Genomic DNA, 24,682 nt, shown 5'->3' on the forward strand with positions numbered 1-24,682 from the left:
ATAGACTCTTGCCAATTACATGAAAGAAACAAACGTTTGTGCGGGTTTGGTTTCAAGGATATTGTGCATTATATTTGCTGAAACTCCGCCCACTTGCACATAATGTTATTACATTTTAAAAACAAATATACCATTTGTTTGTGCTGCATTTGTGCAGCAAAAACAAATCTTTGTGCTGGTTTGATTTCGGAGATATTGCGCATTATATTTAATGAAACCTGCCCACTTTGCACCCATGTTATTAAACTTAAAAAACAAATATACCATTAGTTTGTGCTGCGTTTGTGTCGATTTGGTTTTGAAGATACTGCATATTATATGTTATCAATCCCCACTGACTTTACACTTTATGTTATTAAATGTTACATACAACTAAATTCATTTGTACCCTGTTTGTGCCGGTTTGGTGGATATTGCGCATAATATTTTAGTTAATCTGTGTAGTTTTGCCTACTTAGATATTACACATATGTTATGACATGTATCCTCAGTCTGCACCCAGTAAATAATTGTAAAAAAAAAAATACACTATTGTGCTGGATGGAGACAATTTGTGGATGTTTTTTAGGGGAAATATAGAAAACCAGTGATTAACACTGCACCAGAAAGTTTAATGTAAGGGGGTTAACATTGCACCCGAGAGGTTAATGTGGCATTAACAGGGCCAGATTTCAAATGAGGCAGAGTAGGCGGCACCCTCCATAGAGGGGCGCCGTTCCCATGCCTACTCTGCCTAATTGCTGGTTTCTCTTGTTAAGTGTATCCAGTCCACGGATCATCCATTACTTATGGGATATTCTCCTTCCCAACAGGAAGTTGCAAGAGGATCACCCACAGCAGAGCTGCTATATAGCTCCTCCCCTAACTGCCATATCCAGTCATTCTCTTGCAACCCTCAACAAAGATGGAGGTTGTAAGAGGAGAGTGGTGTTTTATACTTAGTTTATTTCTTCAATCAAAAGTTTGTTATTTTTAAATGGTACCGGAGTGTGCTATTTATCTCAGGCAGTATTTAGAAGAAGAATCTGCCTGCATTTTCTATGATCTTAGCAGAAGTAACTAAGATCCATGGCTGTTCTCACATATTCTGAGGAGTGAGGTAACTTCAGAGAGGGAATGGTGTGCAGGATTTCCTGCAATAAGGTATGTGCAGTTAATATTTTTCTAGGGATGGAATTTGCTAGAAAATGCTGCTTATACCGGATTAATGTAAGTAAAGCCTTAAATGCAGTGATAGCTACTGGTATCAGGCTTATTAATAGAGATGCATACTCTTATAAAAATGTAATATAAAACGTTTGCTGGCATGTTAATCGTTTTTATATATGTTTGGTGACAAAACTTATTGGGGCCTAGTTTTTTTCCACATGGCTGGTTTGATTTCTGCCTAGAGACAGTTTCCTGAAGCTTTCCACTGTTGCAATATGAGTGGGAAGGGCCTATTTTAGTGCTTTTCTGTGCAGATAAAAATACTGACAGACATTCAGCTTCCCTCTGCATGATACAGGACATCTCTGAAGGGCTCAAAAGGCTTCAAAGTCGTGTTTGAGGAGGGTAACAATTACAGTAGACTGTGGCAGTTGTTGTGACTGTGTTTAAAAAACGTTTTTGTCATTTATTATTCTGTTTTTGTTATTAAGGGGTTAATCATCCATTTGCAAGTGGGTGCAATGCTCTGCTGACTTGTTACATACACTGTAAAAATGTTGTTAGTGTAACTGCCTTTTTTCACTGTTATTTCAAATTTTGTCAAAATTTGTTTCTCTTAAAGGCACAGTAACGTTTTTTATATTGCTTGTTAACTTGCTTTAAAGTATTTTCCAAGCTTGCTAGTCTCATTGCTAGTCTGTACAAACATGTCTGAAACAGAGGATACTTGTTCATTATGTTTAAAAGCCATGGTGGAGCCACATAGGAGAATGTGTACTAAATGTATTGATTTCACCTTAAACAGTAAAGATCAGTCTTTATCTATAAAAGAATTGTCACCAGAGGGGTCTGTCGAGGGGGAAGTTATGCCGACTAACTCTCCCCACGTGTCGGACCCTTCGCCTCCCGCTCAAGGGACGCACGCTAATATGGCGCCAAGTACATCAGGGACGCCCATAGCGATTACTTTGCAGGACATGGCTGCAATCATGAATAATACCCTGTCAGAGGTATTATCCAGATTGCCTGAATTGAGAGGCAAGCGCGATAGCTATGGGGTTAGACGAGATACAGAGCGCGTAGATACTGTAAGAGCCATGTCTGATACTGCGTCACAATATGCAGAACCTGAGGACGGAGAGCTTCAGTCTGTGGGTGACGTCTCTGATTCGGGGAGACCTGATTCAGAGATTTCTAATTTTAAATTTAAGCTTGAGAACCTCTGTGTATTGCTTGGGGAGGTATTAGCTGCTCTGAATGACTGTGACACAATTGCAGTGCCAGAGAAATTGTGTAGGCTGGATAAATACTATGCAGTGCCGGTGAGTACTGATGTTTTCCAATACCTAAAAGGCTTACAGAAATTATTAGTAAGGAGTGGGATAGGCCCGGTGTGCCCTTTTCCCCACCTCCTATATTTAGAAAAATGTTTCCAATAGATGCCACTACACGGGACTTATGGCAGACTGTCCCTAAGGTGGAGGGAGCAGTTTCTACTTTAGCAAAGCGTACCACTATCCCGGTTGAGGACAGTTGTGCTTTTTCAGATCCAATGGATAAAAAATTAGAGGGTTACCTTAAGAAAATGTTTATTCAACAAGGTTTTATTTTACAGCCCCTTGCATGCATTGCGCCTGTCACTGCTGCGGCGGCATTCTGGTTTGAGGCCCTGGAAGAGGCCATCCATACAGCTCCATTGACTGAAATTGTTGACAAGCTTAGAACTCTTAAGCTAGCTAACTCATTTGTTTCTGATGCCATTGTTCATTTGACTAAACCAACGGCTAAGAATTCCGAATTCGCCATCCAGGCGCGTAGGGCGCTATGGCTCAAATCCTGGTCAGCTGATGTGACTTCAAAGTCTAAATTACTCAACATTCCTTTCAAGGGGCAGACCTTCTTCAGCCTGGTTTGAAAGAAATTATTGCTGACATTACTGGAGGTAAGGGTCATACCCTTCCTCAGGACAGGGCCAAATCAAAGGCCAAACAGTCTAATTTTCGTGCCTTTCGAAATTCCAAGGCAGGTGCAGCATCAACTTCCTCCGCTTCAAGACAAGAGGGAACTTTTGCTCAATCTAAGCAGGCCTGGAAACCTAACCAGTCCTGGAACAAAGGCAAGCAGGCCAGAAAGCCTGCTGCTGCCTCTAAGACAGCATGAAGGAACGGCCCCCTATCCGGCGACGGATCTAGTAGGGGGCAGACTTTTTCTCTTCACCCAGGCGTGGGCAAGAGATGTTCAGGATCCCTGGGCGTTGGAGATCATATCTCAGGGATAGCTTCTGGACTTCAAAGCTTCCCCTCCACAAGGGAGATTTCATCTTTCAAGGTTATCTGCAAATCAGATAAAGAAAGAGGCATTCCTACGCTGTGTGCAAGACCTCCTAGTAATGGGAGTGATCCATCCAGTTCCGCGGACGGAACAAGGACAGGGTTTTTATTCGAATCTGTTTGTGGTTCCCAAAAAAGAGGGAACCTTCAGACCAATTTTGGATCTAAAAATCTTAAACAAATTCCTCAGGGTTACATCTTTCAAAATGGAAACTATTCGGACCATCCTACCCATGATCCAAGAGGGTCAGTACATGACCACAGTGGACTTAAAGGATGCCTACCTTCACATACCAATTCACAAAGATCATCATCGGTTCCTAAGGTTTGCCTTTCTAGACAGGCATTACCAATTTGTAGCTCTTCCCTTAGGGTTGGCTACAGCCCCGAGAATCTTTACGAAGGTTCTGGGCTCACTTCTGGCGGTTCTAAGACCGCGAGGCATAGCGGTGGCTCCGTATCTAGACGACATCCTGATACAGGCGTCAAGCTTTCAAATTGCCAAGTCTCATACAGAGATAGTTCTGGCATTTCTGAGGTCGCATGGGTGGAAAGTGAACGTGGAAAAGAGTTCTCTATCACCACTCACAAGAGTCTCCTTCTTAGGGACTCTTATAGATTCTGTAGAGATGAAAATTTACCTGACGGAGTCCAGGTTATCAAAGCTTCTAAATGCTTGCCGTATTCTTCATTCCATTCTGCGCCCTTCGGTGGCTCAGTGTATGGAGGTGATCGGCTTAATGGTAGCGGCAATGGACATAGTGCCATTTGCGCGCCTACATCTCAGACCGCTGCAATTATGCATGCTAAGTCAGTGGAATGGGGATTACACAGATTTGTCCCCTCTGCTAAATCTGGATCAAGAGACCAGAGATTCTCTTCTCTGGTGGTTGTCTTGGGTCCACCTGTCCGAGAGTATGACCTTTGGCCAGATTGGACAATTGTAACAACAGATGCCAGCCTTCTAGGTTGGGGTGCAGTCTGGAACTCCCTGAAGGCACAGGGATCGTGGACTCAGGAGGAGAAACTCCTTCCGATAAATATTCTGGAGTTAAGAGCAATATTCAATGCTCTTCTGGCTTGGCCTCAGTTAGCAACACTGAGGTTCATCAGATTTCAGTCGGACAATATCACGACTGTGGCTTACATCAACCATCAAGGGGGAACCAGGAGTTCCGTAGCGGTGTTAGAAGTCTCAAAAATAATTCGCTGGGCAGAGACTCACTCTTGCCACCTGTCAGCAATCCATATCCCAGGTGTGGAGAACTGGGAGGTGGATTTTCTAAGTCGTCAGACTTTTCACCCGGGGGAGTGGGAACTCCATCCGGAGGTGTTTGCTCAATTGATTCATCGTTGGGGCAAACCAGAGTTGGATCTCGCCAGAACGCCAAGCTTCCTTGTTACGGATCCAGGTCCAGGGACCCAGAAGCGACGCTGATAGATGCTCTTGCAGCGCCTTGGTTCTTCAACCTGGCTTATGTGTTTCCACCGTTTCCTCTGCTCCCTCGACTGATTGCCAAAATCAAACAGGAGAGAGCATCAGTGATTCTAATAGCGCCTGCGTGGCCACGCAGGACCTGGTATGCAGACCTAGTGGACATGTCATCCTTTCCACCATGGACTCTGCCTCTAAGACAGGACCTTCTAATACAAGGTCCTTTCAATCATCCAAATCTAATTTCTCTGAGACTGACTGCATGGAGATTGAACGCTTGATTCTATCAAGGCGTGGCTTCTCCGAGTCAGTCATTGATACCTTAATACAGGCACGAAAGCCTGTTACCAGGAAAATCTATCACAAGATATGGCGTACATATCTTTACTGGTGTGAATTCAAGAATTACTCATGGAATAAGGTAAGGATTCCTAGGATATTGTCCTTTCTCCAAGAGGGTTTGGACAAAGGATTATCAGCTAGTTCCTTAAAGGGACAGATTTCTGCTCTGTCTATTCTTTTGCTCAAGCGTCTGGCAGAAGTTCCAGACGTCCAGGCATTTTGTCAGGCTTTGGTTAGAATTAAGCCTGTGTTTAAACCTGTTGCTCCCCCATGGAGCTTAAACTTGGTTCTTAAAGTTCTTCAAGGAGTTCCGTTTGAACCCCTTCATTCCATTGATATTAAGCTTTTATCTTGGAAAGTTCTGTTTTTGATGGCTATTTCCTCGGCTCGGAGAGTCTCTGAGCTATCTGCCTTACAATGTGATTCTCCTTATCTGATTTTTCATGCATATAAGGTAGTTCTGCGTACCAAACCTGGGTTTTTACCTAAGGTGGTTTCTAACAAGAATATCAATCAAGAGATTGTTGTTCCATCATTGTGTCCTAATCCTTCTTCAAAGAAGGAACGTCTTTTGCATAATCTGGACGTAGTCCGTGCCTTGAAGTTTTACTACAAGCTACTAAAGATTTTCGTCAAACATCTTCCCTATTTGTCGTTTATTCTGGACAGAGGAGAGGTCAAAAAGCTTCGGCAACCTCTCTTTCCTTTTGGCTTCGGAGTATTATACGCCTAGCCTATGAGACTGCTGGACAGCAGCCCCCTGAAAGAATTACAGCTCATTCTACTAGAGCTGTGGCTTCCACCTGGGCCTTTAAAAATGAGGCCTCTGTTGAACAGATTTGCAAGGCCGCGACTTGGTCTTCGCTTCACACTTTTTCAAAATTTTACAAATTTGATACTTTTGCTTCTTTTTCGGAGGCTGTTTTTGGGAGAAAGGTTCTTCAGGCAGTGGTTCCTTCCGCGTAATCCCTGCCTTGTCCCTCCCATCATCCGTGTACTTTAGGTTTGGTATTGGTATCCCATAAGTAATGGATGATCCGTGGACTGGATACACTTAACAAGAGAAAACATAATTTATGCTTACCTGATAAATTTATTTCTCTTGTAGTGTATCCAGTCCACGGCCCGCCCTGTCATTTTAAGGCAGGTCTAAAATTTAATTAAACTACAGTCCCCACTGCACCCTATGGTTTCTCCTTTCTCTGTTTGTTTCGGTCGAATGACTGGATATGGCAGTTAGGGGAGGAGCTATATAGCAGCTCTGCTGTGGGTGATCCTCTTGCAACTTCCTGTTGGGAAGGAGAATATCCCATAAGTAATGGATGATCCGTGGACTGGATACACTACAAGAGAAATAAATTTATCAGGTAAGCATAAATTATGTTTTTCTGTCAACTAATTAGACAGAACACCACCAACAAGGAGGATGCACTGCGCTCTATACAGAACTCTATTCAGAGTGCACCTCCTTCTTTTCCATGACCGGCGGCTTCCGTGGGGGCAGAGAGGGACCTTGGTGTAAGCTGCCCATTGAAACGCCTGTCCAGAACAGGCAGGCGTTTCATTGGGCAGCTTATGCTGGGGTTTGTCCCTGCCCCCATGGAAGCTGCCGGTCACAGAAAAGGAGGAGGATACGCTCTGTATAGTGTGCTCTGTGCCTACGGCGCCCGAAATGTAAATCTGGCCCTGGGCATTAAGGGATTAACATGGTAATATACCGGTTTATACGGCATACATGCGGTTATTGAAGCGAAATAGATGTGAAGGAGCCCAAACCATAGCTTAACCCCTTAGTGAGCACAGCACTTTCAATTTTCTTAGCGTTTGGGACTAGGGCTATTTTGACATTTCTGCGGCGTTTGTGTTTAGCTGTAATTTTCCTTTTACTCATTTACTGTACCCACACATATTATATACCGTTTTCTCGCCATTAAATGGACTTTCTAAAGATACCATTCTTTTCATCATATCTTATAATTTACTATAAAAAAAAAAAAATATGATGAAAAAATTGAAAAAAACCCCCACACTTTTTCTAACTTTGACCGCCAAAATCTGTTACACATCTACAACCACTAAAAAACACTCATGCTAAATAGTTTCTAAATTTTGTCCTGAGTTTAGAAATACCCAATGTTTACATGTTCTTTGCTTTTTTTGCAAGTTATAGGGCAATAAATACAAGTAGCACTTTGCTATTTCCAAACCATTTTGTTTTCAAAATTAGTGCATTGTAACACTGATATCTGTCAGGAATCCCTGAATATTCCTTGACATGTTTATATATATTTTTAGACAACCCACTGTATTGATCTAGGCCCATTTTGGTATATTTCATGCCACCATTTCACCGCTAAATACGATCAAATAAAAAAAAATCTTAATTTTTTCACAAACTTCAGGTTTCTCACTGAAATTATTTACAGCAGTGAAGGGTTTAATTAGGGAGCTTGTAGGGAGCCTGTAGGGTTAATTTTAGCTTTAGTGTAGTAGACAACCCAAAGTATTGATCTAGGCCCATTTTGGTATATTTCATGCCACCATTTCAATGCAAAATGCGATCAAATAAAAAAAAATTGTTCACTTTTTCACAAACTTTAGGTTTCTCACTGAAATTATTTACAAACAGCTTGTGCAATTATAGCACAAATGGTTGTAAATACTTCTCTGGGATCCCCTTTGTTCAGAAATAGCAGACATATATGGCTTTGGCATTACTTTTCGGCAATTAGAAGGCCGCTAAATGCTGCAGCTGTCTGCCAGTACCCAGTTTGCCATACAATTAGCTTTTTTTTTTTTCAAATCCCAATTTTTCCTATAGTGTAGCTGCCCCCCCCCCTTAATAACCTACCACCACCCACTCCCTTGGATTACATTTATTCCCCCCCCCCTTCTCTCTCTCCATCCCTTTACAGTTTTCAAGTTCCATAGTGTAGCAGTCCCACCCGCTCCCGCCCCCGTGCGTGCTTCCGTGCCCGTGCAATCCCGCCCCCCTCTACCGGATATCCCCCTCTACCGGATATCCTCCAGCAATGGGCCGCCTACCCGCCTCCCTACAATGGCTCCCACCCACTAACGATTGGCACCATCACTGGCCGATGCAGAGAGTGCCACAAACGTTCGTTTTTGCAGCACAAACGCAGCACAAACAAATAGTATATTTGTTTTCAAAATTTAATAACATGGGGTGCAAAGTGGGCGGAGTTTCAGCAAATATAATGCGCAATATCTCTGAAACCAAACAGGCACAAACACTCGTTTTTGCAGCATAAACAAATGGTATATTTGTTTTGAAATTTAATAACATGGGGTGCAAAGTGGGCGGAGTTTCAGCAAATATAATGCGCAATATCTCAGAAACCAAACTGGCACAAACGTTCATTTTTGCGGCACAAATCAGCATAAATGCAGCACAAACAAATGGTATATTTGTTTTTAAATGGAATAACATGGGGTGCAAAGTGGGCGGGGTTTCATAAAAAAAATAATGCACAATATCTCCTAAACCAAACCAGCACAAACGTTAATTTTTGCGGCACAAATCAGCACAAACTAACGGTATATTTTTATTCAGTTTTTAAAAACATGGGGTGCCAACTTCACAAACATATATAGAATAGCGTGTTTCCGGCTAAACTTACCTTATTATATAAAATTAATTTACATAGAACAAGACAGGTTGAGCCCTACTTCACTGCTCTTGCTACCATAATTAAAGGGACAGTATACTGTAAAATAGTTTTTCCCTAAATGTATTTCTAGTGACCTGTTACACCAGCTGCAGTGTATAAAATGTATGAGAAATTGCATTTTCAGGCTTATTTCTGTATACAAAATATCTGGTTTTGTGCTTTGAAACCGCAACATACTAAAATGGTTTGAGGTGGCAGATAAAATCAGATCTCATTATTACATCACTTTGTGTACACACACTTGCTTCCTTATCTTACATATGTCTATAAACCAAAACCCAATACTTAGAACAATGGGAAATTAAGAATGTATTACTTCTCGTCTACACAACATTGGGAGTGTAATTTCTTCTGCTTTTTTTTGTTTACACAGTTTGTCAATAGCCTATACTTAAGTACAGAAACTTTCAGTATAAGTGTGGATAACACGGGCTAAATCAGCTATTTAAAATGCTGAAATAAGGGTAAAGGAGCTACTTTAATATAAAAATGTAATACAATCCAGCAGGTAAAATGGATCATTAGGAACAAATTAAAGGGGAGAACATTTTTGGGTAAACTGTCCCTTTAAATTAGAGACCACCTGTTGTATTTTATGAACACACCTAACTTTAATATCAGACTGTTATTTCCATGGACATTAATGGATATTCAAAGGCTAAGGGACATTTGTCTACAACATCAAGGACTTAAAGGGTTAAATGCAGATTAAGAACAGCATTGGTGATTCTGACCTACAGTTACCAGCTTCTTTCAGTTCAGAGTTGACAAGACAAGTTTGGGAAAAAAACAGTTGGAGATCTGAGCAAACTATCAAAACAATGCCTCAAAAGAAGAAAAGAATTCACAAACACATTTTACAACCCTTACAAACAGCATCTCACAGGTGGTGTCATAAACTACAAGGCCCTGATTTTATCTCAGTTTCTATCACCAATAGCCTAAGGACGTCACATTCTACCCCCCTGATCTAATGATGTCATCTGGTCTCTGAAGAATTTATAGCTGAGTGTGGGCTGGACTTGGCTATGTGAGAGAATGAATGACTATATAAGTTAGTTGCCATTGTAGGCTAAAAAAAAAAAGCTCTCTTCTCACTCACCTCTCCCCTTCCATCTCTCTCTCTCCCCTTTTCCACCTTCCTTTTCCTTCCCTTACATTAGTTAGCAACTTGTTTCTATGTGAATACTTATTTTTTACATGCAGCTCAAAAGGAGATCCCTCTAGGTCTAGATTTTAGGCTAATAATGCAAAAGGTTTGTTGATGTTAGATGTGTACTTGTGAGTGTGTACATCTGTACTGTGTATAGTGTGTTGTGTGTACATCTGTACTGTGTATAGTGTGTTGTGTGTACATCTATACTGTGTACAGTATGTTGTGTGAATCTGGTGTGTGTGTTGTTAGTAAGAATGGAACTGGTTGAGAAATACATAAAAAAATATGCCTCTGTCACATTTATTACATATACAGAAGATCCATTGACATGTCAGTTTTATAATGTAATTAAACAATGTGAAAAGCACAATAATGAACTAAGTAGAAAACTGTTTCAGAAAGACATAGAAAAAAGAGAGCTAAGTAATTTAGTAAGTATGTTTCTAAGAATGAAAGAGATTGCTGAACAGAAAGAGTTGGAATGGAAGGCAGAAAGACCTGATATCATAGAACAGCTGGATAAACTTGGTCATTCTATTATGGCTGTTGCTAGTCACTCTGAAAAGAGATGTGAGTGTGATACACTGAGTGAAGAGATAGTCAAACTTACTAAACTGAATGCTGAGCTAGAAGAGAGGCTTAATGAATGTGAAGTGAGGTGTGTAATGGGAGAGCAATTAGTAACATGTATGGAAGAAAAGGAAATGCAGAGAGAAAATGTTATTGCATCACTTAAGGCAGACTTATGGGAGTCTGAATCACAGCTTTTAAATAAGGAACAATGTATCTTGTCTTTTAAAGCACAGGGGATACAAGACAAATGCAACTGTTACAGGAGTAGTCTAGCACATGTGTGTCCTTTAGAAGTAGATGGTAATGAAAGTCGAACTATAGAACTAGATGGACAAACCCCTAACATTCCTGACAGTTCTTTGTTAATTTTAAACCAAGTCCCCTCTATTCTAACTCCTCAAAAAGAATGCAGACAAAGTAACCCCCAATTACAAACTAAAGTAAATAATCATAGTAACTCTGCCCCCCTTACAATACAAGACCGTAATAATTTGTGTCATATTTTAGGTCACTTTGATACCTCCACACCACCTGTAATCCTTTCTAATAAGTTAGAAGCTGTTATTACTCAGTATAATTTAGGCAACAGAGATGCCTGTGCTTTGCTTCGGGCCTGGTTGCCATCACAATTAGCTGCACAGCTAAGGGTACGAGTAGGCACCCATAAAGGAGTGACTCCTGATATTGATGCAAACTGGGGAAATTCAGGGGACAGATTAAAGGAATTACAGTATGTTATGTGTTGTTGTGATGCCAGAGGTACCAGTGCCATAGCAAATGCAATTTTAAAGGAAGGAGATGACCCGATTTTGTTTTGCACTGAGTACCTTGCACTGTATAAGATAACTTATGACTGCCACAACATGTCCCCAGATGATGCAGATTTTCTGTATTCTATAGCAAATAAATGCACATTAATTGACAGTAGTACAAGAATCACTCTTAAAAATGCCAGCTCCTATACAAACTTTGTTAACATACTTAAAGATTGGTTTAAAGACTCAAAGCATAAGAATGCTACGCATAATAATATATCTATGCTAACAGAGTCAGGGAAAGCAGAGATTTTTGAGACATTGTTTTAAATGTGGAAAGTTTGGGCACATCATAAGGGAATGTGTGACATCAATGAGAGATACCAGGGTTAAAAATGACTTTAGGAGGCAGAACAAAATATCATATTTAAGTAAGGAAGGAAAATACAGTGCTATATTTGAAGGTGAAAAGGAACAGAATATATCTTCTTTAACAAAGAAAGTAATAATAGAAGAACCTACTAGGGAGGAAACTTGCAAAGAGCCCCCATCTCAACAAAACTGCAAAGAGCCCCCATCTAAAAAAGAAGGGACAAATGTTCCATTTTAGATACCTTACATAAACTGGCCATTTTGGGCACTGTTTAATTATACACAATTGGCAATGCATCTATTGATATTCAATTTAGCTCAGCCTGTGTATATTGCCAATTGATTGCAGAAATCTGTCTCTATTCTCTACATTCTATTACCCTGTATTCCATGTATAGTGATGGTAGAATTTTACTTTAGGCAAGTAGAGATTTATTTTGTTTCATTTATTTACTTTGTATTTATGTCTAAATTGATGTTATGTTTCTTTTTTTTTAGGGCCATTACTTGAAGAGAAGTGAACTTTGTACAGTCTACTTCTAGAAATTAAGAGTTTTGTAATTATTTATTTTTATTCACAGGTTGCTATTCATGAATAAAATGTTTATAGTATAAAGAAATGCATTTCCCCCTTTTTTATAAAGACCACGTGGTACTTTATGATGAGCTCATCAGTTCAGTTACATAAATGTAATATAGTCACAATGAATTGTTTGCAAACAATTGATCATAACCAGTTTATTTTAAAAGTCATGGTTTCAAGTACTGTTTTATATGTCTGTTATTTTGTTTGTGTTATTAATGTCATGAACTAACAATTCTGATTACTTACAGAAGCAACCTATACCATCACCCAAAGAAGCACAAATCATTTACTGTAGAGAAGACTAGATATTTTAAATTGGATAATTTAATGCAAAATCCAAATTTAGTTATTTAAGAACGCTGTTATATTTAAAGAGAACAGCAACATGTTTTGTGTGGCGTACTGTTTTTATGTTGTGTTTGTTCTGTGTTGTCTCTGTTTTATATGTGTAAAATGAATTATTGTTATTTTTTGTAATATGGTTCCTTTTCTATCAAGGAACCAAACGAGGGATCCCTTCACTATCATTTTTGTATTTTTAAGGACATTTTTTATTCACTACCATTTTTGTATTTTAAGGACATTTTTGTATTTTTAAGGACATTTTTTATTCACTACCATTTTTGTATTTTTAAGCACATTTTTATTTTTTATCTCTTTTTGTTTTTTTTTAACAATAGGTAACTTTTTTTTGAATGCTTCGATATTAGTTTTTTTAATTTTAAATCTGTTTTGCCACACTGGGCAATGTTTTTCAGTAATTTTTTTTTCTCCATAAGCCAGTTATGTTTAAAGAGTATAACATTGTCTACTTATAGGTCTCTAAGTGCTGACCAGTAGATTATAAGATTGTGCGCATGCCTTGAAGCAGATAATAAGACTATGATTTAATCTTAAAGACAGTAGTATACATGTTTTGCAAAGCTATATGCTACATTTTGTTTATGACCTCAGATAGCAGGCGTTGTGTATTAATAAATTATAATCTGTCACAAATGTATAACAGTCAAATCTCACAATATGCCAGAAAATAATTTGCAAAGTTTGAGCACTACTCCTAGTAGTAGTCATAAAGATTGTGTGTGATATGTAACAATTAATTTGTGTCATATGTATAATTATTCTGAATATGCTGATGTGATGTTATATACATCTCAGATTATTGTTAATTCTAACCGGGCAAAAAAAATATTGTATTTGTAAAACTGATTTAATCATACTATTCATAATGTGATTGATAGAATGTGCTACACATTGTAAGGGAATTGTATTTTAGTATTTATTTCATATTTAGAGTATGGATGTGAATGAATGGTTTTATTTCAGGTTGCCCCACTCACAGAAGAAACTACAAAGCGAGCAGAGAGAGACAGCGTGTAGCGATGATGTCATCCCTGCACGCTTACAACCACCTCCGGGTCTATGTCAACTGCCATAGCAACGTGTCACCACCGCCGCGTCTATGGCAACAACCATAGTGAGCAGCGGCGTGACAAAGCTCCCTTCCTAAGGGTTACCTCCGGGAATCAAATTGGGCTTGGAGGGATGACTAGCATGAAACCTGAAGATGAAAGAAGGAGCATGCACATCACGGGCAGGAATCCAGGAACGATCTGCCACAGAGTAACCCTTCCAATGCACGAGGTACTGCAGTTGCCTGCGTCTGTATCTGGAGTCCAGGATCTTAGCAACTTCATACTCAGGTTCACCATGAATTAAGAGCGGAGGAAGTCTGAGTCGAGTATATCTGTTCTTGATGTAAGGCTTGAGTAGTGAAATGTGGAAGACTGGGTGTATGCGCAGGGTTCTGGGCAAGGCCACTTTGTAGGCAACAGGAAACAGTATTTTTAGGACATTGTAAGGGCCGATATACCTACGCCCTAATTTATGACAGGGTTGACATAGAAGAACATGTCGAGTAGAGACCCAGACACATTCACCTACCAAAAAGGCACGAACAGTAGCTCGATGATGATCAGCAAATCTCTTGTATCTGGAGACAGCTGAACGTAACTGAGAGCGAATACGTTGCCAATGAGTAGTGAGATCAGTAAAGTGTTGATCTGCAGCAGGAACCCCTGTAGACTGAGCGGAAAGAGGAAAGACACAAGGTTGATAGCCTGCTGCGGCTTGAAATGGAGAACATCGTAGAGAAGAATGCCAATGAGTGTTCTATGACAGTTCAGCTAGGGGCAACAATCCAGACCAATTGGTATGAAGAGAATTGACATAAGTTCTGAGAAAGGCTTCGAGATCTTGATTTGCTTTCTCTGTTAGCCCATTAGTTTGGGGATGTTAGCCAGAAGACAAGGAAACAGTGGTTCCAATCAATTTGCAAAAAGCTTTCCAAAAGGTAGAGATGAATTGAGGTCCTCTGTCGGAAACAATATTCACGGGAATGCCATGTAGTCGTACTACATGTAACAGAAAAAGGGTTGATAATTCTTGGGCAGATGGTAGCTTGTTTAAGGGTATAAAATGTCTGGAAAATCGATCCTCCACAACCCAGATAACCGTATGATGGTCAAAAGGAGGGAGGTCTACAACAAAATCCATGGTTATGTGTGTCCAAGTTTGTTTGGGAATGGACAACGGTTGGAGTAAGCCATGAGACAAGGATCGGGAGTCTTATAGGCCACACAAGTCATGCAGGCCTTTACATAATCCTGAGAGTCAATTGCTTAATTCAAGAAGCCAGAACAACAGAAGACGCCTTCTGCCCTTTGCACTTACCTGGAAAATTAACAAACAAATCAGGAGTTTGTCTGAAATCTTAGTAACCTCAAGATAATAATTCAAAGCCCTGACAACATTTAAAATATGAAGAAGTCTCTATTAAGGAGTCTTTGGATCAGGACAAAGAGAAGGAACCACATTTCCCTACTAATGTTGCAGAAGAAACAACCTTAGGTAAAAATCAAAAGAAGTCCTCAAGACAAATTTATCCTTATGGAAAATAAGATAAGGAGGATCACAAGATAGAACAGACAATTCAGACACTCTTCTAGATTTCCAAGAAATAATCTTAACATCCACCTTATGCATAGAGTTAAAAGGAGGAAATTGTAAAAACCACTAGAACAGAACTTTGCACATCAGGAAGATAAGCAATTTTCCTATGGAAAAAAGCAGAGAGGGTCGAAATCTAGCTTTTAAAGGACCTGGCAGAAAGACCTTCCTGCAAACCATCCTGAAAAAACTCAAGAATTCAGAGAATCTTAAAATAATGTAAAGAATAATTATGATCAGAACAGCAAAAAATAAAAGCTTTCCAAACTTTGTAATATATCTGTCTGGAAACAGGTTTCCTAGCCAAAACAAGAGAATTAACAACAGACTCAGAGAAATCTCTCTGACGAAGAACTATCTGTATAATTTCCAAGCCATCAAGTTTAGAGATTAAAAATCTGGATGGAAAAACGAGGCTTTGAAACAGAAGATCTCTTCTTAAAGGAAGAGGCCAAGGCTGGCAACTGGGCATCTGAACCAGATCTGCAAACCAAACTCTTCTAAGCCACTTTGAAGCTATGAGAAACACTGATGCATTCTTTAGCCTGATCTTGATTATTATCCTGGGAAACAATACCAGAGAAAGAAACACATAAGCCAGCTAAAATAACCAAGACATCCTCAGAGAATCTGTCTCCAGAGCCCTTGGATCACTGGACCTCGAGAAATACTGAGGAAGCTTATTGTTCAACCTGGAATCCATGAGATCTAGCTCCGGCATTCCCAAAAAACTCTAATCTTACTGAATACTTCTGGATAAAGAGACCATTCCCCTGGATGGATAGTCTGACATCTGCGAAAAAATCTGCTTCCCAGTTGTCCACTTCTGGAACATGAACTGCAGATATAGGACAACGATGGATCTCTGTAGAATCCAGAATTTTTTGAACTGGTTCCCCCTGGTGATTGATATATGCCACAGCTGTGACATTGCCTAACTGAAACTGAAGGAATGATTCTATCCTTAAAGGACCAGTAAATAAAGTAGATTTGCATATTCAACAAATGCATGATAAGACAATGTAATAGCACTTACTCTGAACTTCAAGCGAGTAGTAGATTTTCTAAAAATGTCAAAGTAATGGTCTTTTTTCCCTCCTCTTGTATCATGTGACAGCCATCAGCCAATCACAAATGCATATTTGTATATTCTGTGAGTTCTTGCACATACTCAGTAGGAACTGGTGACTTGAAAAGTGTAAATATAAAAAGACTGTGCACATTTTGTTAATGGAAGTAAATGGAAATGTTTTTTTAAAATTGCATGCTCTATCTGAACCATGAAAGTTTAATTTGACTTGAGTGTCCCTTTAACTGGGGCCAAAATAGAAGAGACCTATAAATTGCTCGGCGTTACAAGATGCAAGGCAAGAACCCCATACTGTACCCTAGCCCGACAGACTTGCATCTGTCAAAATAACAGTCCATAGTGGATAAGCAAAGCTTGCTCCCTGAGAAATGAGCTGGGGAACTAACTACCATGAGAGAGACTGCATTGCAAACGCACGCACGTACACATGCATGTGTGGGGTAAAGGTCAAATAAGTGCAAAGGAAGATTCATGCACTAAATGTCCCCCCCCCAAAAAAAAAAAAAACATGTAAAAGAAATAAATATATTTATCCCCTTTAAATAAAAGTATTACAATAAGCTAATGCCTACTCCAATAAGACCTTCATGACAAAATCAGTACTGAAGAGGGAAACTGCATGATCCTAACCAGGAAACCATCAAATAAAATAACAATCAATTCTTGCACATCTTCATTCTTCATCTACATCCAGCGGAGGCAAAGACAAGACTGATTAACATAGAGGTGGGAGGGTTTATATAGATCTGAGGTTTTTTGATGCACCTTAAAGAGATAGAAAGTATAATATAAGACACTTTTAAATTCACTTCTATATTCAAATGTGCTTTGGTCTCTTGTATATCTTGTTGAAAAATAATACGCAATATCCTACACTAGTGGGAGCTAGCTGCTGATTGGTGCTTGCACACATTTGTCTGTTGTGATTGGCTAACTAGATGTGTTCAGCTAGCTGTCATTGTTCCTTCGGCAAACTATAAAAAAGCATGGTTCGGCAAACGATAAAAAAGCATGAAGCAAATTTGATAATAGAAGTAAATTGGAAAGTTGATTAAAATTGCCTTGGAATAAACAGTGCTCCTACCAACTCTGTATATGGGCATTGAATATATTTGTATATAGTAACCATATCAACTCTCAATAGCCTTTTTTCTAGGGTAAACAGACCTAATTTGGCCAACGTCTCCTCATAATTTAAATCCTCCATTTCTCTTACTAGTTTTGAGTACTGAGACACTGAGAAAACTTTGTCACACAAATATGGCGGAAAGACATTGCATTGCTTTACCTCAATGCCTGTTCTTTTGTAAAGAAAAGTCCTTTCTAAAAACAATCCGGAGAGGTGAAGCTAGTTTAAAATGTGCAAAATAAATTTATAAACCATACAGGGCTCAGCACTTGCATTTATTTGAGAGATGGGAATCAATACTTTCCTCAAATAAAAGGCATTTCTTCCCAGAGATCAATGTTTCCAGTTCCTCTTAATACGAAGAGAATAAGAGGGTTAAACAGAGGTTGTGAAAGATTAGCTAAATGGGATTTTACTATTTCGTTAGCCAAACTCACTGAAGGAGGTAAACTGCTTAAAAAAGAAAAAATTGTAGAAATTGCAGGAGGCAGATTAGCCTTTTAAATCAAATATGCCCATCTTCAGCATTTTCTTAATACCTCAAAGTACAAATCTGACCTGCTGCGACCCCTCTACCCTTTTGAATCCCTTTGCCTGAGAGGGGATACAATCAACAGACCACTATCACCATCACATAAACTCTTGTAAGTTCAAACAAACAATAACCTTCAATATTGTATGCAAAGATGGCAGAGTGACTTGTCAGACTAAAACCTGGCACAGAATTTTGAATGATATCCGTAAATCTTCTGTCTTCTACACAAATTTTGGAATTAAACTCTAAAATACTATTGCGATTGTATCTAACCCCATTGTGGCTCAGCAACATTTATCCAGGTGCCTTCCGGAGGTTAGAGGGGCTATGGAGAGCGTGGGAGTCTGCTACACATTTGGTGGCAAAACAAAGTCATGCCACCATTATGAAAGGTTGTCAAATCTCATTTTACAAAAATGTATAATACTAGCATAATGCTAACTCCTCAGATTGCTCTTTTTAATGATTTACCAAAATTCTCATGTAAATTGCGGTTATTTTTAATACGCTTAATAGCGCCAAAAACTCACTGTTAAAGGGTTATGAAAACCCAAATTTTTTATTTTCTGATTCAGATAGAGCATGACATTTTAAGCAATTTTCTAATTTACTCCTACTAGCAATTCTTCTTCGTTCTCTTTGTATCTTTATTTGAAAAAGCAGGAATGTAAGCCAGCCCATTTTTGGTTCAGCACCTGGGTAACACTTGCTGATTGGTGGCTAAATGTACCCACCAATCAGCAAGCGCTACCCAGGGTGCTTTTTCAAATAAACAAAGAAAAATTGATAACAGGAGTAGATTAGAAAGTTGCTTAAAATTGTCTGCTCTATCTGAATCGTGAAAAAAAAGGGTTTCATATCCATTTAAGCAATGCATGTAGTATTTCATTATATTCCATCTTAATAACAGCCACTTACCTGGTCATGATCAAGGTCCCCATCTCCTGTGATAACTATCCTCTTTTCTATCCGGGTTTCTGAGATACCACCTTTGACAGTCTGAAAGTCAGAAAGGAAAATGAGAAGTAAAAGCTATAGCCTAGATTACGAGTTTTGCACTATGAGGGGTGCGGTGCTAACAAGCAGTTTTTTCTCACCGCTTACCTGCAGCGCTGGTATTACGGGTTTTCATAAACCCAGCGTTAACAGGCAAGAAGTGAGCGTAGAGCAAAATTGTGCTCCATACCGCACTCCAATACCAGCGTTGCTTAAGTGAGCGGTGAGCTGGTAATACGTGCTCGTGCACGATTTCCCCATAGACATCAATGGGGAGAGCCGGCTGAGAAAAAGTCTAACACCTGCAAAAAAGCAGCGGAAAGCTCAGTAACGCAGCCCCATTGATTCCTATGGGGAAACACATTTTATGTTTACACCTAACACCCTAACATGAACCCCGAGTCTAAACACCCTAATCTTACACTTATTAACCCCTAATTTGCCACCCCCAACATCACCGACACCTACATTATACTTATTAACCCCTAATCTGCCGCTCCGGACATCGCCGCCACCTACATTATACTTATGAACCCCTAATCTGCTGCCCCCAACATTGCCGACACCTACATTATATTTATTAACCCCTAATCTCCCTCCACCAATGTCGCCGCAACCTACCTACATTTATTAACCCCTAATCTGCTGCCCCCAACGTCGCTGCCACTATATTATATTTATTAACCCCTAAATCTAAGTCTAACCCTAACCCTAACACCACCTAACTCAAATATAATTTAAATAAATCTAAATACAAATTCCTATCATTAACTAAATAATTCCTATTTAAAACTAAATACAAACCTATAAAATAAACCCTAAGCTAGCTACAATATAACTAATAGTTACATTGTATCTATCTTAGGGTTTATTTTTATTTTACAGGCAAGTTTGTATTTATTTTAACTAGGTAGAATAGTAACTAAATAGTTATTAACTATTTACAAACTACCTAGCTAAAATAAATACAAATTTACCTGTAAAATAAAACCTAACCTAAGTTGCCTGTAAAATAAAAATAAACCCTAAGCTAGCTACAATGTAACTATTAGTTATATTGTAGCTAGCTTAGGGTTTATTTTACAGGTAAGTATTTAGTTTTAAATAGGAATTATTTAGTTAATGATAGAAATTTTATTTTGATTTATTTAAATTATATTTAAGTTAGGGTTAGACTAGGTTTAGGGGTTAATAACTTTAGTATAGTGGCGGCGGAGTTGGGGCGGAATATTAGGGGTTAATAAATGTAGGTAGGTGGCGGCGATGTAAGACAGCAGATTAGGGGTGAATAATATTTAACTAGTGTTTGTGAGGTGGGAGTGTGGTGGTTTAGGGGTTAGGGGTTAATATGTTTATTCTAGTGGCGGCGATGTACGGAGCAGCAGATTAGGGGTTAAAAATTTTATTATAGTGTTTGCGATGCGGGAGGGCCTCGGTTTAGGGGTTAATAGGTAGTTTATGGGTGTTAGTGTACTTTTTAGCACTTTAGTTATGAGTTTTATGCTACAGCTTTGTAGTGTAAAACTCATAACTACTGACTTTAAAATGCGTTACGAATCATGGCGGTAGAGGCTGTATCGCTCACTTTCTGGCCTCCCAGAACAAACTCGTAATACCAGCGCTATGCAAGTCCCATAGAAAAAAGGCTTTACGAAATTTATGTAAGTTGGTTTGCGGTAAGGCCAAAAAAGTGTGCGGTACACTTATACCTGCAAGACTCGTAATAGCAGTGGGCGTAAAAAAGCAGCATTAGGACCTGTTAACGCTGCTTTTTTACCTTAACGCACAACTCGTAATCTAGCCATGTGTTTTTTTTAAATTAAAACTAACACAACTCTGTCAGTGCACTTCCTACAACAGCTCATTGGCTGATAGACACTTCCTGCTAATGCAAATTTTTTAACATTAGTTCCTGCTAATGTTCATTGAGAATTAGTAGGTAGCACCTATAGGCCAATAAACATTAGTATGAATTGCACAATTTAATGTAAACAGATTTTACTTTAGATTATTTCAGGTATAAAAAAATGTCAGCATGTTTAAATGCTTTTTCATGTAAATGACAAACATTTTTGTGTACAGTGTTCCTATAACAGAGGTCTTAGTTCAGAATATGACATATGGAAGCCCTCAAATTGTTATTTATGGTCTATTTTTGCATTGATGCACATAAATCGATGCTTATAACACTTCACTGAATTCTAAAAGAAGTGAGAAGGCTGCTGGCTTTTTTACTAATCTGACTTTATCCCCTTGTTCCTCAATATTACCCATCTCTTCATCACCTGGTTTGCCCTGCCTTTTGTTTTTCCTTTCAATTTGTTCTTTCCACCCCTCCCCCTTGTTCCTTCATCTTCCCCTTTTATTTGGATCATAAAGGGAGAGTGACAGGAAACACATCTGGGCATTTATTCCTGTCCTGATCTGCACTGGGCCACTAAAGTGTGGAAAACAGATGCCCCTGAATAAAGTTACATATATTTAGTTATTATTATAAAATAATGCTAACTTTAAAAAAATTGTCTACATCCAATTATATCCTTTCGATTTCTGTCTAAAGTGGTCATTAAAAAAAATAAATATATATATAGATCTTCTTTCTATACCACCCTCACCTTGGTGATCTGAGTAGTTGTGGTGCTACTGGTGGTCTCTGAGGTGATGGTTTGAGCAGTGAGTAGGATGCCAGGATCCTGATCACTATTAATGTCATCTGTCTGTAAAGAGAACATTAGATTTACTACTAATACATACAAAGAAGCATTCTAAGATAGATTTTTAAATTGTTGTTGTACTATACAAGCTATTGGAAACAAAATGTTACTGCAATACTGTAAGCATAAGCCAGGAAATTGTGGTCTGATAAGCAGAGAACAGCATTGGCTGAGCACATAACTCAAGAAGAAAGCATAGACTAATATATAAAGCTGTTAATTCGGAATGCTAAAGGTACACTACAAATACGCAAGACTTACTCTGGCTGCCTCATAGGTGATCGTCTTGGTTTCTGTGTGGACCAAGGGCACTTCCTTGGTGGGTATCTGGCCTCTCTCTCCAGTGGTTGAATTGGAGATGGTCACTGTCTGGGTTTTCACCAAAGGTGGCTGTGAGAAGACAACACAATCTGTGAAGATGTTAGGCATACTAATAAATACCATTAAGGCAGCCTCTTGAAGAAAATGAACATGCAGAAGATTTTTTTTATATAAATATGTAAGATTTGATTTCCTTCTTTTTAAAAATAGTTATTACATGCAAATTATCCCCTACCCTTATGTCCTCACCTTTACAGGCTGCCACATACTCCAGTAGGATTGTAAATGTTAACAAAAAAGAAAAATGTTGTTTTCCATATGGCTACGTAGAAGAATTTTTTGGAATGCTTAGTGGTCAAACACAACCTATAAGCAATTTGCTCCTGAAATGGCTTTTGGCCTTCCACCCAAACTGGTCATCGAGTTTCTTGGGTGATCACAATGCAAAATCGATTTGTTTCTAAAAAAAACAACGCAGCTGAGAATACCAACAGAAAAACTCCCAAAAAGACCTTTACATGTTTAAAGTACCTGTGTTTGAACAGAAACGGTGAAGTCACATGAAACTAACCAATACAATAACCCATTCACACCTTTTAAGGTTAAAGTAAGTTCTATTCAAGACATTATTCTATTGTAATCTGAATCTATCCTCAACACTGATTAACCATATGAATGACATCTGTATCTTGGCATGATGGGCATATTTATATAGTCACATCAGGACACCAACATCTACAAATGGCGCTTTTTTATTTTTATTATTTGATTTGACTATATTTGATTTGATGTGTTTGTCACTATCAGTACTGGAGTGTTATTAACAGTTTTTCAAAAAAGATTTGTGCAACTGCAACTTTCATAGGAACCTATTGCAATCTGATTCCATCTGCACCATTGCTAAACCATCTGAATACATATTAAATTATTGACATGATGGGCAGACTAAGCATAATTTTCTATTGCGATATGGTCACTTTTAAACTTTGACAAGTGTTTTTAAAAATATTTAGTTCTATTGTTTCATTAAGGACTATTTCCATTTTGGATTTTTTTTAAAGTATTGAAACTGTAAATGTTAATCCGCTGCCTTGCAATATCTTATCTGCCTAGAAGATCTTCAAAGGAGATTGCTCCTTTGTGACCAGGTTTTATTGGGGAGGCACCTACATGCACACTAAGTCCAAACACGGTCACAACAGTGTGTTTAAAGTGCTAGCCCCTACATTACTGAACTCACATTCACAAAGGTGTGTTCCAGTTCAATAATGTAAATGTATAGCTGTTAAATACAAAGATGTCCATATGCCCTTTCGAAGACTTATCAGTGTTGAAAAATTACTTAAAATGGATTGTGATCATCGAGAACTTGTCAGCTTTCTGGCGAGGATTAGAAAACATGTTTGTGGGTGTAGCAAAAAGCTGAAAACGTGGGCTTTTTGGCCATAAAAAGATCCAAGAAGGCCTCAGCCGATAGGTTGTGATTGAGCCGAAATCAGAATGCACAGTTCATATAAAATTTCTTATTTACAAAAAAACAAACAAATATCAGTCAGCATGCAACCTCATCAATATTAAGAAATACAAATATTACCATACAGTAACACCCTCCATATTCTTAAGCCATACAAACTCTATTTATACTTACTGATACTTCCATCACTCTTCAAATGGTAATAAATTATTCTCATTTTGATACTAGTGAGGTATATTGCTTTGTACTTTCTTGCAGTAGGTAGAATTCTCTAAAAGTCATAAGTAATGCTCCACCTTCCATATATACTCCTCCGTTTCAAGTCAGCTTCAATTTACATATATTTTTTAAAAAAACTGTTTTCTAGGTGGCCATTATATGTTACCATTTTGAGTGTGATTAATTTATTGATAATTGTAATTTTAACTTAAGTCAAGAATTATGTAGTTCAAAGTGTACAATAATATCTGAATGTGAACTACAAATGGTCTCATTTTGCACTGGCTTGAGTTTTTGAGAATAATTCTAATCCAGGCTACTAAAAACATTGCACTGCACTTCAAACAACTTTATTTGTGCAATCTAGTATAGGACAAACAGCAATATATGTGGCTTTGGAGTGTTAGAAATTCCACAGCGAACAAGGCAGCAGGTTTAAAATATATTGTGTAAGAAATAAACAAAATACATAAACAAGTAAACAATAGGATTGACAATGCCCAAGGCACCAAATACACTGAAATCCATTATTTTTTTAATATGTTTTTGCAGAATTGTAAATGTGTTAATACTTGAAGTTTATATACAGGGAAATGAATATGAGAACATAACGCAATCCATGCCTCAGAAAGAAATAACTGTCTAGTCACCCTTCCAAAAGTCCCATAAAAGTAAGCTGGAAAGGCTTTGAAGGCCACTACAAAAGTTCACAGTCTTCCGATTAGGGTTGGATCAAACTGTTCATTCTAAAAGTTCAAAATCCAAGAGGAGGGAAAGTCCAGAGATACATATAGATCACAAACCC

At 38.6% G+C, this 24,682-nt stretch overlaps 1 protein-coding gene across 6 annotated transcripts in view; it reads right to left on the bottom strand.

Moving 5' to 3' along the window:
* EPB41 (erythrocyte membrane protein band 4.1) overlaps window positions 1-24,682 on the bottom strand; it is a 392,405-nt gene that overhangs the window by 20,143 nt on the left and 347,580 nt on the right. For all 6 annotated transcript variants that reach the window (XM_053707087.1, XM_053707084.1, XM_053707090.1 and 3 more), the window contains 3 exons: window positions 22,125-22,253; window positions 21,765-21,866; window positions 19,072-19,152 (listed from right to left, as the gene is read on the bottom strand). In XM_053707087.1, the coding sequence (XP_053563062.1) occupies window positions 19,072-19,152; window positions 21,765-21,866; window positions 22,125-22,253 (312 nt within the window). The remainder of the gene's footprint in view (window positions 1-19,071; window positions 19,153-21,764; window positions 21,867-22,124; window positions 22,254-24,682) is intronic.

Source organism: Bombina bombina, chromosome 3 (genome assembly GCF_027579735.1).
Source record: "Bombina bombina isolate aBomBom1 chromosome 3, aBomBom1.pri, whole genome shotgun sequence".
NCBI classification, from domain to species: Eukaryota; Metazoa; Chordata; class Amphibia; order Anura; family Bombinatoridae; genus Bombina; species Bombina bombina.